At 34.0% G+C, this 18,285-nt stretch overlaps 1 protein-coding gene across 3 annotated transcripts; it reads right to left on the reverse strand.

The window, feature by feature from the left end:
* Positions 1–273: 273 nt before the first annotated feature.
* Positions 274–16,883, reverse strand: LOC120333746 (endothelin-converting enzyme 2-like). 3 transcript variants are annotated; one of them, XM_078120394.1, is made up of 21 exons: positions 16,727–16,865; positions 16,079–16,206; positions 14,263–14,403; positions 13,619–13,796; positions 11,338–11,547; positions 10,610–10,737; positions 9,983–10,132; positions 8,567–8,632; positions 7,550–7,738; positions 6,670–6,824; positions 6,421–6,535; positions 5,530–5,640; positions 5,358–5,456; positions 5,140–5,217; positions 4,797–4,903; positions 4,044–4,102; positions 3,845–3,964; positions 3,015–3,139; positions 1,981–2,046; positions 1,793–1,897; positions 274–1,280 (listed from the first exon to the last, which is right to left on the reverse strand). In XM_078120394.1, exons 2-21 carry the CDS (start codon positions 16,118–16,120, stop codon positions 1,104–1,106), a joined length of 2,421 nt encoding a protein of 806 aa, XP_077976520.1. In that variant the 5' UTR covers positions 16,121–16,206; positions 16,727–16,865; the 3' UTR covers positions 274–1,103. The 3 variants fall into 3 exon arrangements, with proteins under 3 accessions (XP_077976520.1, XP_077976519.1, XP_077976521.1); XM_078120393.1 differs by lacking the exon at positions 16,079–16,206 and having other exon boundaries at positions 16,727–16,883; XM_078120395.1 differs by lacking the exon at positions 16,079–16,206 and having other exon boundaries at positions 14,263–14,386; positions 16,727–16,861.
* Positions 16,884–18,285: the final 1,402 nt, after the last annotated feature.

The following is an 18,285-nucleotide window of genomic DNA, read 5'->3' on the forward strand; positions in this document are numbered from 1 at the left end:
ATGATGTAACAATTGGCCGTATCTAGAACGCAAAAAAATATAAGGTGTTAAACTTATTTCACTCAGATTTGGCGGGCCATATTAAATCGTTACGGGGCCAAAACTGCAGTAAAGGAAGCAGTTATCATCCGGCGATTATGATAGCCTGAAATGGGGCAAGGGAAGGAGGTGGATATTGTATGTGTACAAATCACGACCAATATGCCAGGTAACTACCATTTTTTTCGAAATGACTGAACTATTGGCAAGTGGAGCTGTTAGTTATTTCTGTTACCAAAAGTCGCTACTTTTTAGCGTCTCACAAATGTAACAATGCTTCTATACAGTGCAAAATATGAAGAATTCAACATTAAATGATATGTAGAGCAAAATCTCATTGTGCATTTGAGAATGCCTTTACTCTATTATTTAAATGAATATAGTAAATAATAGGCAATTTTTTAGCGAAGTTATAATGTATTTATCAGATGGGGGTTACACAAGACTAAATAACAAGTGGATGTGTATAAAGCAAGGATGCAGGAATAAAAATAACTATTCTGATTGATTCAAGAGTCTTGCTGCACAATATTGCAAATGTATTTCTGACTTTGGTCGGACGAAACGTTACAGAAATATATTCGTGTGAGTGTGCAGCACGACTCTTGAATCAAATATTATTACATATATCGTAAAATTAAACATAATTCATGATTTTCCCACGACAATTGCAAATTTCATATAATACTTTCCAAAAAAAAACTTTTTGAATGATCTGAACAAGCTAATTTACCCATTGTCAATCTCATGATTACAATATAGAGTCTTACATTGCTCTAAACGTGCCGTATACTCAAAATTGACATGCCAGCTTTGTGTATAAAATTGTTATATGCCAATAAAAACTAGAATTAGGTAAATGAAACAAAGAAATAAAGAGAAATGCAATACAAACTTCAAGAAAGGTAAATCTTAATGCTAAAACTTGAAAAAGATGTGTATTTAGTACCATCAACACCACAGACGCTTCATATATATATACGGAATTCTTATATGATTCAAAATAGTACAAGTAACTGAATTCTTGTTACAAAGTATATGAATTACCATTAGGAGTAGTGCTCTTACCAAACACTACATTTGTTTTCTGGATTCATTGGACTGCCGATGGGACATTGGAACGCTTTGGCAAATTCTTTCGAATTCGATGCCGTACCTAGCACTCTGATTTTACTAGGAGAATGCACGCTGACTAAAACACTTTTCTTCATGTATTCAGGAGTACTAACAGAGCACCAAAGCTGAAAATAAATAGCACATAATAACTATGGTTACTAAGTGTCTTGTGATAAGCAAAATAAAAATCGACATAGATAGAAATTCATATTTATACAAGAGAGAAAAGTCCAATAGAACGAATGTGACTACACTCGAAGCCCAACCCCAAACAGAAGTTTACCAGTAAACTGAGAAGTTTACCATTTCTGTAATACAAAATCATTCACATAAAATTTTAATGGGGTGGGCGGAATGGTCATTTGGTAAGAACGTTGTATATGGCTATATTGACTTTGCAGGTCAGATATCTTGAATTCAAACCCCATGCCCACCACCTTACCCACAGTTTGATACATTGGGTAATGGGAAAAAATAATGGTCCTATTAAAACAATGGGGACTCAAACCCATCAGCGGCTGCTTATACAGGGTGAGGGTGTCAAAACCCCCCCATAACAAACCCCTCTCAATAACACCCTCCACCGAGTTAAAAATCTTTCTTTGGCTCATAATTGAAGAATAAATCGATATCATACCTGTGCGAAGCCGATAAAAAACAATTGATCTCTTGTATAATTCAACGACGGCAATAATGGATCTTCTAAATCAGCGTCCCCATTTTCTCTCCAATGCATGTACGCCTACAAATACAAATCATATCAGCCTATTGTCCCATTGAAAACAGAATTAGAAAAAATCGAGATCGGAAAAAAAAAACACATACATCATATGCAAGTCTCAATCCACCATTGTCAGCAATGTTTTCTCCGACAGTAATGTTTCCGTTAATCTGTGAAAGCAAATGATATTCATGATTTATTTTTATATGGCCTTTCCGTATCTTTACGATGAGCAAGACCTAGCAGTCAACACAAATTTTCACTAATTAGTAATTAGTGATGAGCATTTTCAAATACCCCATGATTTCAGAATCTGATTGAATATTTTTTCGAATCAAATCTAAGATAAGTTATTGGATGAGACTTTATTGTAATAGTTCTTCCAGACACGAATAACCGAAAACATAGAATCCATTAGTCAACTGTTTGCTGAGTTTTCACACACAATATAGAACATGTTTCATCAATAACTCGAAAGAACAGAGCCAGTAATTCAAAATTTCATCTAAACCGTTTCAAAATGCCCAGCACTAGAAATCGGCTAGTATTTTTGGAAGGACCAAACAGGGTGAGCAATTTGTTAATCCTGGGAGAGGTGATGAGATTCAAACCAGGAATTATAAACCTGTAAATAAGCAGACACAAAGTCACAGATCTTAGTTTTGTGGTTCCCAACATTTTTCGTTAAATTTCTTGGCCTATTTTGAAACTCTTTATTTCTCCCTCACTATGCATAAAAAAACTTTATTTGTACAATCTTTATTAGACCCTTAGCTAGTGTTATAAGCAAGTCACACCTATGCCTCACGTGTGCATAAATGAGTATTGTAGTAATATTAAAGAACTAAAGAATATTAGTAATACAAAACAAAATTCTACCCCGGTTTGGAAACGGGTGACCGTACGTTTGAACCCACGTACATTTGAACCCATGTGTACATCAGCGGGTACAATCTATATGTGGGTGCCAAAACCCATGGGTTAAGGTTAGAATGGGTTCAAATATCCGCAAAGCAAAGAAAATTTCTATGGGTACAATAGTATGCAGGTGCAATTGTCGTGGGTTCAAATGTACGTGGGTTCAAATGTACGGGAACCTTGGAAACGTCCTAATATACGAATCTGATATGTAACTCACGTTCCGACCCCCTATCTTGTAGTTAGAATATTGCTCGATCATGCATTCAGCCTTTTTCTTGAACTTTTCAGCAGTTTCATTCTTCCACCAGTTATTAAGATTGCCATCGAGACCGAATTTTCTTCCTGTACATCAAAATCGAATTAGCAAGGTTTGAATAGGATTTCATTATACATCCAGGCGAGGAGAGCCCATAATATGGTGTCATCATGTGGCAAACCATGTTCTGTCGTACGGTTACTAGTCGAGGTTAAGTATGTAAATATGTGGACTATCACATTCACATATATGTAATATGTATGTGTAATATGAACTTGAAAAACCACAATATTAACTACTAAAAAAAATCTCAAGAAATTTGTTCAGAGGCATACACTTTGATCAGTTCTTTCTTAAAACATCAAAATTTGGTTTTAGTTTGGTTGTGGTGGCATCAGACGGGCCATATCAAAGTAACCAACAGGCCGGATTTTTCCCAATTCAGCTAGAGCAACTGGATCATACCGGTAAAATTCTGTTAGAAACTGGATTTAACCGATTTGGTCTGGATAAACTTAGTTAATAACTCGCTAATCATACGATATAATTCGCCCAAAATCGATAGGCTTCTGGTCCGAGATATGAAGAATGCACATGCAAAATCTGGAGCAGATTCAATCTCGCTTTCGTGAGATATCGCGTGCATCTAACAGACATACAGGCAGACAAATACCTATCAACATACTTAATAAGCTATGTCATTAGAGATCAAAGAAACACATTATTTGTGAATATATTTAGGTGCATGTGATGTGTATTTGTCACATACATATGTGTAGTGTATAACTAACCTTGGTCATCAAAGCCGTGTGTTAATTCATGCCCAACAACCAATCCAATTCCGCCAAAATTAATTGATTGTGGATAGCTACTGCTGTACGCCGGAGGTTGGAGTATTCCAGCTGGAAACACTGTCAAGAAACAACAGGAAAAAGGTGATTCTGGAAGCTACGAAATTCATGGGGAAAATTTACGAAGAAGTTATCTTACCTATTGTGTTTTCAGTTGGTGAGTAATAAGCGTTCAAGGTCGGAGGGGTCATTTCCCAGCTGAAAATAATAGGAAAAGTAATGCACGAAACGGTGTTCTTGTCTTCTAAAGCAGGCATGAATTTAACAACAGTTAACAGATAAACAACACCTAAATGTATTTGCTTTCTGGACTGCAATGACTTGAAGAAGGTTAGCTGGATATTGGAAAGTTGAATTTTCATTGTAAAATTCAACAATCTTTAAAGGCCCACTTTGAGAATCGCAAATAATAAACAGTATTAAAAGTAGTGATGTCCATAGCCATAATAAAACATTTATTACGAAAAAGGGATTACTGCGATCCTTGCGGTGTGGCTCATTGTGCTAAGCATTAGGAATATGCTCGTCATCGCACCTCTGATTACGTGGTTTCCCAGGTTCGAATCTGTGGGGTGAAACTATGTGCGAGAGGATTATCGGACTCTTCGCCGACGTAGGGTGGTTCACATAACCGCCCGTTGGTTTCAGCTGAAACAAATAACATCCGTTGGTTTCAGCTGAAACAAATAACATCTGAAACAAATAACTGGCCAACTAATCCTATACCCGACATGGACTAGTAACTGGACAAGGGGCCGTGGCTCGTCATATGATAGAGTCGTCTTATCGACTTTCCTCTCCCCCAGGATAAAAGTGTGAATAAGTTTTTCTAATCATACCAATAATACCCGAAGTGTTCAAAATTTTGAAAAATACTCAAACAAGTACTCACTCATCTTTGTCGACTTTTTTCCTCAACATTTTGAGTTCTTCCCTCCGAATAAATAAATAATATTTATATATCACATCAAAATACGACGTTTTTTCAGTGAAATCAAACTAAAATAAAAAAAAATGTTCAACTCAAGCTCTGTACTATTTAAAATTAGTTATAAAATATCAGAGCTCAAAATGATCAGAACAGAAGTACAGAATGCAAAACGACTCAAATAAAAAAAAGTACTTATTTTATAAATATAAATGAGTTTTTGTGTGTCACAAAATAGGTGCATTTTGAGATCTGCATTGTCAGCAAATTGTGCCGGGATTAAATGAACTTATTATTGATTACTTACATCCATATACTCGCTATTGACTCTTGTCTCGTTAAGAATGTAATCTGGAAATCCAATCATATCTCTGACAGCGTCAACCTTAATTAAAAAAAATAAATAACTAACATTGTTCGGAAAAAAGGAACACCAAACATGGCCCACTGCTAACCTGTGTTTTGTAGCACAAGTTAGCAATGGGCCATGTTTGGTACTATTATAAATTTCATTTAAAAATATACTTTTTTAATTGCTTTCGCTTCTGTTTCTTTGTCTACCCAACTAGTTTTTGGCAAGTTCCGCTTGAATGCATTTTTTATTTCCGTGACCATTAGTTCCGCCTGAATAGATGTAACGATAATGATTATGTCGTTTTTCAAACTTTTTTTTAAATATACTTCTTGAAATACTCACTCTATCCTTGCTCTTGTGGTCGAAACTACTAGTAATAAATAATTTTCCGAGAGCGAGTCCTAATGACGTATCGACTGTACTTACGCAACTTCTCCATCTTTCATTGCAAGACTGTAAGGAAAAAAATGAGAATCAGAATGGTGGTTAGACATAACTATAACAGCTTCCAAAAATTCGTTTCATCCAAAACCATTGGCATGCAAACTGCGGCCGCAGTCCAAATGTGGCCCGTGGACAAATTTTGGTACTCTAGTAGTATGTAGATCAATATGGCGGACACCAGAACGTAGTATGTATAACAGGTTAGGGTTAGGCCATAATTTCAGGTACAAATACTACGAGAGTCACTTGGCTAGTCCCCGAACTTGTAATAGAACTAAATTAAGGAAAATTGAAATAAAATTATGGCCTAAGCCTAACCTGGTACACATACTACGTTCCGGTGTCCACCATCCTGGTGCACATACTACAGGAGCACCCAAATTTTTGTGGCCTACAAATAACCTCATTTTCAATGATTAAAAACAAAAATTGGTCATAAACTTAATATTATCTGTTTTTATGAATATATGTCGTAATTATACCTGTTGTGTGGAGTTTGTTTTGTAGTAATTAGCGTAACAGATCTTAGTTATGTTGTTTTCTAGCTAAACATGCTTACTGTTAGAAACACAGAAATAGGAATTGCGAGCAAGAAATATTTTGAACTTTGATGTGGTGATTGTTTATAGGCTCTACCGTCAATGTGCATATTTGGCCCAGTGGTACAAATAGTTTGTCGAACCGTTGCAATAGATCCTTAGTCCAGTAGTTTTAATTTGGTATTGCAGAAAAACAGAGATGGTCCAACTGTCTATTGAATATATGAAGAGTTTTTTATAACTGACTTACTGAATCAGATCCATATATTGCTTTGTTCATTTTAGTTCTGGCATCAATGAAATCTTGTCCAAGTGGTCCAGTAAATGTTGATACAAGATGCCATATCATAAAATTATTGAGAGTCCTAGAAGAAAATAATTACCGGTATAATTTCACCCAAGAGCTGACGCCACCTTATTTTTTGAATTATCACAAATAAAAACTCAAAGGTAAAAAATTGTAGCTCAATTGTCCAAATGAAAAAAGTTCCAAACTCACTCATTCGAAGTAGTTTTTATAACATCTGTTAATTTCTGTAGATATTCTTCGGATGATGTTGCAATTTTTTCAGTCGGTTTTAGATTTTCATCGGGTAGAACATTTTTGAAAGCTGTGTCGATATATTCCATCCAATCTATTATGGGAGTCATCTCCTAAATTGAGAACGCAGTTCAGTTAGTTTCGTTAACCAATACAGAGATAATATTCCGATAATATGCTGAAAAAGTTATCAACAAGGTGTTTTACCGTTTACTCAGAGCAAGGCCCTAAATAAGAAGCTGTTGAAATGCAGTGTTTTCGAAATACTGTAAAATTTTCGAAACAGCATATACCATATACATTAATACCTCAATAGTCGAACGACTAAACACTAGAACAATTCAGTAGCCCACTAAAAATTTGAATAAAAAATGATGCAATTCAGTAAATGATACCGATTCTGAATACATTCTGAAACAAAAGAGCAATGCTCAAATATATGAACAAGTGGGCCAAAACGAAGTAGCATCGAATCTTTTATAGTATCTGTAGCCAACATATCACCGAGATGTGATCACGGAACCACGGCACGGCACACAATTTTTTTAATTTTGATGTCGTCATCACACAAAACTTCGCAGTGAAAAACGAATCCATAGATCCCACAGATATTTTTAAAAGAAATGAAGTATAGCCCTCTAGCAACAACACAAGATTTAATTAACCACTGGAAATTCCAAAGCAATTGGTCCAGCAGTTGAAAAAAATGATTTTTCTCGACTCGCTTCGGCCATTGCTTAATAACAGTACAGCAAAACGGTTCACAGATTTACTTTTTGTACAAAAATCACAGAGATAGACTCAGAAACAAAAAAAATTTTAAAATAAATATTCCAACCTGCAATTGACTTATTGTCATATATTTATAGTAACGATCCCGCTGTCTTGCTTTTTCAGCTGGCATTTGAATATTCGCAAGTTTTTGCTCAAATAAAATTATATCCGTCATTGCTTGAGATGTTTTATTTTTATCAGCACCAAGAAGTACAGTAATGTCGACCATAAACTCATGATAAGCTTTCAAGATCTGAATAGAATAAGGAATGGATTGAAAATTATGTAGGTTTATATGCAGGGATGGCCAAAACCGAATATTCCACCATTCCGAATTCATAATATTGAGGAAATATTTTCAGGCGCTCCAGAAGTGTGTGTACCAATATGGAGGTAACTAATTTTTTTCACCTACTTTACATCAAGTTGTGTAAAAGGACTCAAATCTATGGGCAGGGGCTAACACAGACGATCCCCGAACTAGTAATAGAACTAAAATAAGGAAAATAAAATTATGGCCTAACCCTAACCCGGGACTGGTACACACACTACGGAGTACCTATTTTCGAATATGGAATATTGAATACATTCTAAATTGGGGGCAAGTTCATGTAAAAATTTTCATAAATCATTATATCTTCATGCTGATCACATCTAAAACAACATAAATATAAAGGTCATTGTTCCATTGTATATTTTCTGTATAGCTCTCATAATTTAGCCAACATGCTATATTCATGGCCAAGCTTGGAATAATATAAGAAAAGAAGTATAATATTTTAATTCATCAATCAGTAAATATGCATGAATAAATATGAATTGAATATTTCAAATATATTCTTGTTTCGCAACATTCTTTGAATGTGAAAAGGCTATTACCAAGAAATATCGAGACACGAGTGCAAGTCATGCGTTAATAATGTGACTTAATGTCACATACATAGGAGCTAAGACGAACAAATTTGAAAGGTCAAAATTTTTGCAATGGTAAAGTATAGGAAGAAAATTTTCTGGGGCCAAGTGTAGGGAAAAAAGCTATTGATACTAAAATGGAACTATTTCTGTGCCATTCAAAATTTACCTTGTCATCAAGGGTCTTGTTTACATAAAATTTTCTTTTACTGAGACTTAGATGTCCATTGTCAACCTAAAAAAGATAAAAATGAAATTTTCATTAGTTTATAGCGAAAATTCTGTACAATCCAACAATTATTGTTTAATTAGCCGTAATCGTTATACTTATAGTCGAAAATTTTCCGCAAATTTATTCAAATGTGGCCATACTGTTCTAAAATTCAGCACGGAAAACAACCAATTCCCAAGAGAATCTTGGCAAATCAATCTAGCATTCTTGATAAAATTGATAACAAATTACCTTTAAAAAATTCATGGCACTCTACTAGATGGTATGATAAATGTGATAGAAAAAACATAAAACCCATTAATATTTGTAAAAAATTGTTTGAATGAATTTTATACTTTTTTAATCAAATCTTCCAAAAATGGAACGAACCCTTGGAGCAAAATATGTTCTATAATATCATATCATTTACTGAATTATGAATTATTCAACAGCACCTAGTGAATTTGTAGTGCTAATAAGTCATAATTAACATATTGATTAATTTTTACGGGGTTTAGTTATTCAGTAATTATTCATTATTATTGAAAGGAATCTGGAAATACGTTAATAATATTTGTTTTGGGGATAAAGAAATGAATCAAATCAGATCAATGTGAATTTTGATCCAAATGTCTGAATATGAAAGCACAATTATAAATTTCTGATGAAATTTTGATTAGAAATTTTCCATTATCTACCATCTGAGTTTATTTTTAGCAAAAAAGTTCCTGTCATGCAATAGGGATGTCTAATAGGAATTGTAAACTCAAATCAAAATTTGTTAGATTCAATACTTTAAGTTCTCGATTTTAGAAATAATTTGATATTGTTCGATCAATTTTGATTTTATAAACTACGGTATATGCAGCCCTTCTTTGATAAACTGTTAATTAGGAGCGCTTCAAAAAATTTCGATACCACAATGAAAAGCCTGGGAATTCGAATGTGACAAATTCAGTTCAAGACTAACTATAACCGTTTTGGTTCCTGCCTGGATTTCTACGTAATCGATGCACATGAATCCATTAACACAAAGGGGGGAAGGGGTGGTAGTTAGTTATACCCTACACCATTCAGCCGTAAATTCATTATCTATTCTCAATATTTGTTAACAGATACTAATGAAATGATTAACATGAGCATTTTTATCATTTTGAAAGTATAAAATGATATCAACTAGATAGGATTTACAAATTTATCCTGGGGGGAGTAAAGTCAATAAAACGACTTAATCATATGGCGAACCATGTCCTCTCGTCCGGTTACCAGTCCATGTCAGGTATGGAATTAGTTAGCCAATTATTTGTTTCAGATGCATGGACTAAATCAAGAAAAAGCAATTTCAAAACCTGAGTGAAACAAAAGAAAAATTACTTGAAGTATATTCTTATCAACATGTTTCAAGTCTGTGTCGACGCCGACAGAGAAGAAGTTAGATAATCCGAAGGGCTCTAATTTTCTTCGTACAGCGTTGAGGTCGAATGTCGTATTGTCCCATTCACCAAACACACTCCAACCACCAATCTGTGAAATTTGATATTTTTTTAAAAATCTAGAATAATTAACAATCCAACCAAACATGGTCCATATGAAAATCGAGCAAAATTAAACTATTTTATATGTCAATCATCCTTGTAAGGGTATGCGATAGCCTCGTGTTGGACCTGGCTGTTTTTACATTACAAACGACTCGACACTTGCCCAAAAAATTTGAGTCAAAAATACTACGGTAATCGAACAATAATTCAGAGCTCGAACAAACGAGCCGAGCGAGCAGCCAGGTGAGCAGGATAACGTGTATTGAGAAATTTTCGTTATTTAGTGCTATTTGTTAAATTTTTGCCGGTGGTCTTGGGTACAAGGAAAGCAGTAATAAGACTAAGAGAAAGGAGGGTATGTTCGAATACCAAGGTATCTCACTAGTTTCTTCCATTGTCATGACTGCTTATACAAGGCTTTGTTCAGAGAGAAAGGCTTATAAAACCATCATAATAAGCTAACCTTTTTAACGAGCTTCAAAAGTGGTTCAATACCATAATCATTGATTGCAGTTAAATTCAAACAGGTTTTATAGAAAATTTTTGCTTTCCGTTCTGCAGAATCCTTAGTGTTGTTTTTGATTTCTTCTTCTGTAAAAACAATTTCAAACACACATGGCAGAATTTTCATCTTATAATAGAGCTAAAGCAAAAATTTCCCACCGAAGTGCTGTCACGAAAATTAGGTTTTGTTAAATGCAATAAAACAAGTCTAAAATTTTTTCAAGTAGGCCTACCGTATTGTTATCTAAAGCGATTTCCTATGAATTGAAATTATAAATTTATTCAATTTCATTTTAGTGCAAATTCTGGGGCAATTCCAGTGAATTGTTCTAAAGGCAAATGAGCTTTCTATGTTTTCAGAAGGATATTCTTGCTATAGTATACCGGTGTCTTATGCAAAAAAAAATCAACTAATACGAAAATCAATGACAGAAAAGGAGTCATTGAAGTGGAACAATTAGAACGGTATAGTCTGAATTGAAAGTTTGGCATGTTTTCAAGGTGTCGAAGTCATATTTTCAAACCCCCCAAGGGGTCGGGGAGTAAAAATTTTAAATTAAGTCTGCAGAGTCAAAAATCCAGAACTACAATGGCAATAAAAAAGTCAACATCTTGCATTTCAAATATCATTCATTAAATAAATATTCTAATCCACATGCTAATCAAGAAATATATTCATCAGATTACCTAATAAATTTTTAAGATCCATTTGTATGCTTTTCTTTTGAATACTGAAAGTGTCCCAGTATGCATGTCCTGATGGAAGAGGATTTTTCTTTTCCCAACCACCACAAGAAAACTCGTAAAAATCATCACACGGATTAACAGTTTCATCCATAGAACTTGCAAGCATACTTGCAACTTCAACACAAGCCCTTGTTGTGCATGTTGGTGGTTCTAGGGAAAAAATATGTGCAAATATAAGTCAAGTTTGAATTTTAAAATTAAAAAAAAAGTTGCCAAACTAAGGAGTCCGCTTTATAAATACGCATCGCATAACTCTGACCGCACTAATACTCTTCTGCAACCATTTTCTATGATAGGTGTGTATTTGCGGGTTCAGCAAAGAAGCATGGAAGTGATGGAATTTAAATAATAGCCTACTTATTAAATAAATAAAATTAAAAATTGAGAAAAAGGGAGAGGCTGTTTCCCTTTTGTCTTTGAATACTAGAAATAAAATTCTTCTGCAAAGTGGTAATATTGCATGTCCATCTGCTTGGAATGGAAGCTGAATAAACATGGTTACACTGTTATATTGTATTTTACATAAAAGAACTAGTCACATCACACTTGATTGTGTCTTGTCAAGCTAGCCTAAAAATCGTACCGCTGTCTGTGTAGCAACCCAACACCAATAGCCTTCTACGAAAGAGGCCATTCAAATTGCAATTGGGACTATATGCCCATCTCACACCTGCAGCGTGACCCAAAAATGGTACCCATAGAATATGTTCAAAATATGATCTGGGTTCCACTTTTGGCAGCATAATAGCCTTCTACAGAGGAGATCATTAATGGTGATTGCGGCCATATATTAATTAATCTCTTCTTAATCTACTGTATGTAAAACAGCCCAATTGCCCTCTACATAAGAGGCCATTTAATTAAATGGGGATTGGGAATATATTGAACTCCCAACGCACATGTCTATTTTATAATAAATAAGGACTTTGTTTTAATAAAATTGACCACCTCGAATCTCTGCCATTTGATTTTTTTTGGGTGGCAAAGGTCAAGGTGAATCAGTCTTTTTTGTTTCGTTGGAGCAATGATTTCAAAATGCAAACTGGCATAATACGTGTTTCTAATTGTGTGTGAACACTCAGCAAACTGTCTGAGTGGTGGATGTTTGGAAGGAACCATTACACTAAAAAAATCATTGCAAGTGCTAAGTATTCGAGATTTGATTCAAAAAAAATATTCGATTCGATTCTGAAATCATCTGGTATTAGAAAATGCCCAGCCCTACCTAGTTTTTCAAGAAGAATAACAAAATTCAAAGTGGGATAAACAACAAAATTGGTTTCAATAACATATTGTTGAACAGAAATGCTTCAAACAAATATGACCAACTAATTATTGATTATTAAAGGAAACTCTACATTTCCCTCTGAATCCGTACATTGGGGAAATGAGACAACATCAATTACCTGTTTCTTATTTAGATCAATGAGATGAAATTGAAAACTAATGGCATGAAACTAAATTGTTGGTACTAAAATTAGATTTGAAGAATACAATAAACAATTAGATTCGAACTCCTTTGTAAATTAAATCAGGTACAGATGGATGTTGTACGTACACAAATGTGATTTTGAGGGTCCTGAGTTTAATAATCAAATAAAATATGTAATTGTAACTAAACATTTTATTGTGAATTCAAAGTGTTTTGAAAAAAATAAAATTTGAGATATCTGCATTAATAACATCAAACACATTCAATATTAACAAAATCAAGATCCCAAATGGACACAAAAATGCATTTTTACTTTTCAAACTTTGGTGCAGCCTTCATTTCAGCTCAATGAGGGGAATAACAAGATTTTTTGAATGATTTTAATCTATTTTGTAATAAATTCTGTTTATCTGCAACTGCAATGGTAAAATCGAAACTTGCAGACAAGTTCGTTGCACAACTTCATGAATTATTAAAATGTGTGGAGGAATTATAATAAATTTTGCACAAATTTCATCACTGAAGTGAATTTAACAAACCTTCCAGCTAATGCAATGAATAAACCTAACCAAAGCCATACACAATTCAAAGAAAACCTATATCTGTTATTACTGAACTTTCTTAAAATTTGGAAGCAATTAGAATAAAAAAATAATTTTTCCCTGCGCAGCAACAAAATTAAGTCATAAGCCCACATATTTCCAAAAACCATGCTATTCCAACGAATATAAATAAATAAACATACAAACCAATACTATTTTATCAAATTACTTATTCAACATAGCCTACCTATTGGTCCCGCTTGCCATGTTACAGACACAAAAATTGCAAGGATGATCCCAAATAAGGTGGTCAAGCATAAGAGAAATAATTCACGTCCTGTGAACTTTCTGCAATGCAGCCATCTACAATATCGGTGACAGCAACTACAAGGTCCATATTTTCGTGGCTGTTTCCAAAACCCAACCTAGATTTGTAGAAGAATATTCGAGATTATAAAATGACAAAGCTTTAAATAATAAAAAAAAGTTTACAAATAGGCACAAATAGTGCTGTACACATCTAAAACCAATCTAAAAAATTTGTGGACCTGATGGCAAAATGCAGGGGTGTGCGACAGACGGCCTTCGGGCCACAAGGTTCACAAGAACCACACTAAATAACTTGGCAAACCAGTTTGGGGCCCGCAGGCCTCCTGTTGCACACCCCTGCATTAAAAGGAAGTAAATTTTGACACTGTCCATGGTTTGGTACATGAATGTCTGATTTTATATTCTATTCTAAATTTATATTCTATATTATTTTGCATTCCTAAAAAATCACTAACGTTTAACACTCCAAAACACAAACACACTCAATACAATACAACCGAAAACCTATTTTTGGACAATTTACGGTAATTGAAGTAGAAAGAATATATAATGCTATCGTACATTTCTCTCTATTTCATCTAGTCCAGCAGTAGATGAAGTATCCTGTGCTCCATCTGAGTCCAGATCATTCATTTCATGATAAACAACGTTTGTGTCTTCGCATTGTGCCATATCTGTCCGATCACTACTTGGGGAACCATTCTGATAAAAAAAAGATACTAAAAAATAGCTATTACGCACAAAATCTAGAAAATACCTAAAATGCTGCTAAGAATAATAATGATAATACACACACGACGTGACACGTGTAATCAAAAAAGATAAAGCCTCGGATTTTAGATAATCAAAAGAAGGATCTTTTACATAAAGATTCGATTGTGAAATTCCACTAGCAGGAAAAATACATTTACATAATTATAGGGTTTGTATTTTTTTATTTCAGAAAATGAGGAGTACTCAATGACGCCTGATTGATAAATAACTGATTTCTTATACTTTATTTAAAATTTTAAAAAAATGGAACCATCGAAAATTTTGTTTTGACATAAATTTTTGGCAACAGATATGGTAGGAAAAAAGTCAATGGTTTGAAATATTCACTGTCTAATGATCATAAAACACATTGTTCTACATTAATATCAAACACATTCACTAATTGTTAGTAAGAAAGTGATGTCAAGCTATGCAAGTGCATGAACCTTTCTGCTTAAATTGAAAAAATAGGCTGGTAGTCATTTCAAAAATTTAAGTAGGCTATTGAGAATTGTAGTTTTGGACAAAATATAGTCAGCCATGAATTTAGCGATAACTAAAAAAGTATTAGCCAAAATCAGGTTAAATATGTTTAATTATTAAGTTGATATGATAGTGTGTTGAAACATGTATTCAAACAGTAGTGCACGGAAATTGACATATGTTAGCATGCTGAATTAAACAATGAAAATCTGAGGACAAACCAGCATAACAGGCTAACTGAAAGCCAATCAAAAATACTGTTTATAAATTTTTAAACAAAATTAGATACCTGAGCAAAGGAAATTATAAAATAGAACACATATTGATTAAATTCAGGTAGGCTTCACTTCAAAGAAAGATTTATTTACCAATCAATGTTATATCTCAAACTTACCATATTATTTAGGAAAATAATATCCACAATGCAGCAACAAAAAGATAAGAAGATATTAAGGTACTATACCGATATGGCTACAACGCTAAATTTCATTTTTGAACACGTAGTGGACATAACGATCGTTTCAATATTATGTTGTTGTTGTTGTTGTTGTTCTTTGACACGTTTTTAAAAAGTCGCTTTTCTCTTCGAATACTGCACCAATTGCTTTGAAATTTTCAGTGGTTAAAGATAGAAATTTTCTCCAGAAGGCTATTACTTTTTTTTTCGCTATGACGTCATCAAAATTATGTGACTCTACGTGTCCATATATTTGAGCATAGCTCTCTTGTTCTTACGGCGCTTATAAATGCTTTTTACTCCACGAATGTTCGATTTTAACTGTGTTGGCTTGACAAATGACACACCTGGGTCCAAATCCCCTAATCACTCAGGATATAATAAATTAGGTCTTTCCAATTAAAAGTATCTCCTAACATATCGTGAGATATCATTCGCTTCCTGTATAGGGCCTTTTTCAGAGCAAAATCCGTGAGAAAAAGGGCTATATAAGAAAATTTAAGGATAGTACCAATAATCAAGAAGATTTGAGGAAAAAAAGGATATGATTTTTTTCCAAACATGATTCGAGTATCCTACATTTAAACCATGCAAAAGATTGAATCACACAAGACAAAGCTTCTAATACCAATTGCCAATATAAAAAAAACACTTGTAAGCTGCAATTCAAACTACGTTATATACCCTGTCCTCGTAAAAATCTGAAAGGAGCTCAACTTCAGACATTGCTACTTTTCAATGTTTCATCGATTGACTCAATTAATTTGTATTATTCAGTTATTCATATGTAAGACATGTGAAATGAAGTCAAACTGAAAATAAAAATTTCTTAGATAGGAATATATGAAATAGTTACTTCTGTACTTTGAAATTGATGAAATTATTTCAAAAACAATCTTCCTACACACAGACACACCACACAATACCGTACAATAATAGCTTAAAAATGAACATTATGTATTATCATGTCTGTGCTCCACCACAGTTGGTTTTTCTTAGAATTCGTTCATAATAGGTTAGGATTTATTGGACGATGAAAAACAATCTTAACCTATTGCTACTGCTGTACTGCAGTACTGACCTATTCATTATACTGTTATAAAAGAAAATTAGTTAATTAACATAACAAGATATGCCTTGTAGACTGTCCAGAACCCATGTCTGGTTCGAAAGTTATACAAAAATTCATTGCTATAACTTACATCTGTAAGGCTATCTGTATATCAGTACCGTATACGGTTAAAAAGCGCTTCAAAATACAGTACCGGTACGTACCTTAGTTTACTATGAAACGACAGTCAAAACTCATTTAATAGAAAAAGAAAGACTCACTTCGGTTTGTTCGACTGCAGCATATTTGCATTCACTTTGTATAGAAGAATATGATGGCATCACATCACACTACATCAGAAATTATCGATCGACACCAACTCCCGACTGAATAAAAAACCCCAATGGAGAATGGAGAAATATCAAATGAAGATCTGCAAACGATTGAATAACAATAACTCTGTGCTCCCACATAGTGGCAATGGGACAGTATAATTTATAAGTATAATTTATTTCGACTCCATAATCATCATAAAAGACGATAAAATAAAGGATACCGATAAGGTAAAACTGAGGCGAGCAAATAAAAACCTAAGTTAGTCATAAAACGTACGAATTTAAATTTTCACACTCATGCACTGCTTTAACAATGATTCGATCTCTACGCCTAATAAGCAACAGATTATTACAATGTTACAAATATCAGTTATAAACACATGGCCATGTTAAATATCCTCACCAGTCGCCCTTCCCTAATAAGCAACACATTACATTGTTATAAACTTCAGTACTATAAACACCTGGTCAGATTAAATCTCCTCACCAGGCCCTGCAGTATCCTTCGACGAAACCATCCGAGCTACCCCGCGTAGTTTAATCAGCGCGTATGAAATTTAGGTTTCAAGCCATGTTGCTTGGAAATGAGTTTTCTTTGTATCGAACTAAATGACAGCAGGTTTCCTTATTTTAGAAAACTTATATCTTCATAGCATGATAAGCATATTGAAATAAACTCATAAGAATAACTTGATCGTCATATTTAATTAAATAGGAATAATGGTGAGGTGAGTGAACACGTACCACTTCTTTTTGGCAAAACCTTCCATCTTATATACATTCTGTACGTTTTAAACCTTGTCTGAGGTTTTGTTTGCTCTCCTGATTTCATGATCAGTTTTTATTCGTTTGTTTTTCAATCATTTTATTGTTATGCTGGTTATAGAGTCGAAATAAAGTTATACTTATGCACGCCACTACATTTAACATGACCCTCTAAATATAATTCTTATAAATAACTTTGAAAAGGCCAAATACAACGCTAGTCGTCAGTTGCGGAGCACGTTACAAGTTTAAAACAAAAAGAGGTTCGCCGATTATCACATTTCTATGTACTGGGGTTCACTCGAGCCCCCGAATCCCCACAAGGCAACCCCAGCCAGATCCTTGTAGTTATCAGTGGCGGCGCGTGGTCATTTTGACAACCGGGGCAAGCTACTGCGGGACCAAGTCACCCCCATCTACGGGGACAGGATGAGCGCTGTAAGTTCTCCCATCATTTTATGAGTATAAAAACCATTCCATCGGTAACAACCAATCGGCAAAAGCGATAATTTTTAACGATAAGTGTCTTTAAAACCGGTCCAAGTCAAGGGATTAATAAATATAGACATAGTTTATTTTGAAACCTCTTTCAAAAGGAAAGGAAATATTTACCCAGACAAATACAATGACATATTAACAGAAACTTCGGGAAAGCAGACAAAACCTAAAATAAGGTTTAAAACGTTACTATAAAGAAAGGAAAGCTAATGCAAAGATAAGGACATGCGTCGCTCACTCAT

This window comes from Styela clava, chromosome 15 (genome assembly GCF_964204865.1).
Source record: "Styela clava chromosome 15, kaStyClav1.hap1.2, whole genome shotgun sequence".
NCBI classification, from domain to species: domain Eukaryota; kingdom Metazoa; phylum Chordata; class Ascidiacea; order Stolidobranchia; family Styelidae; genus Styela; species Styela clava.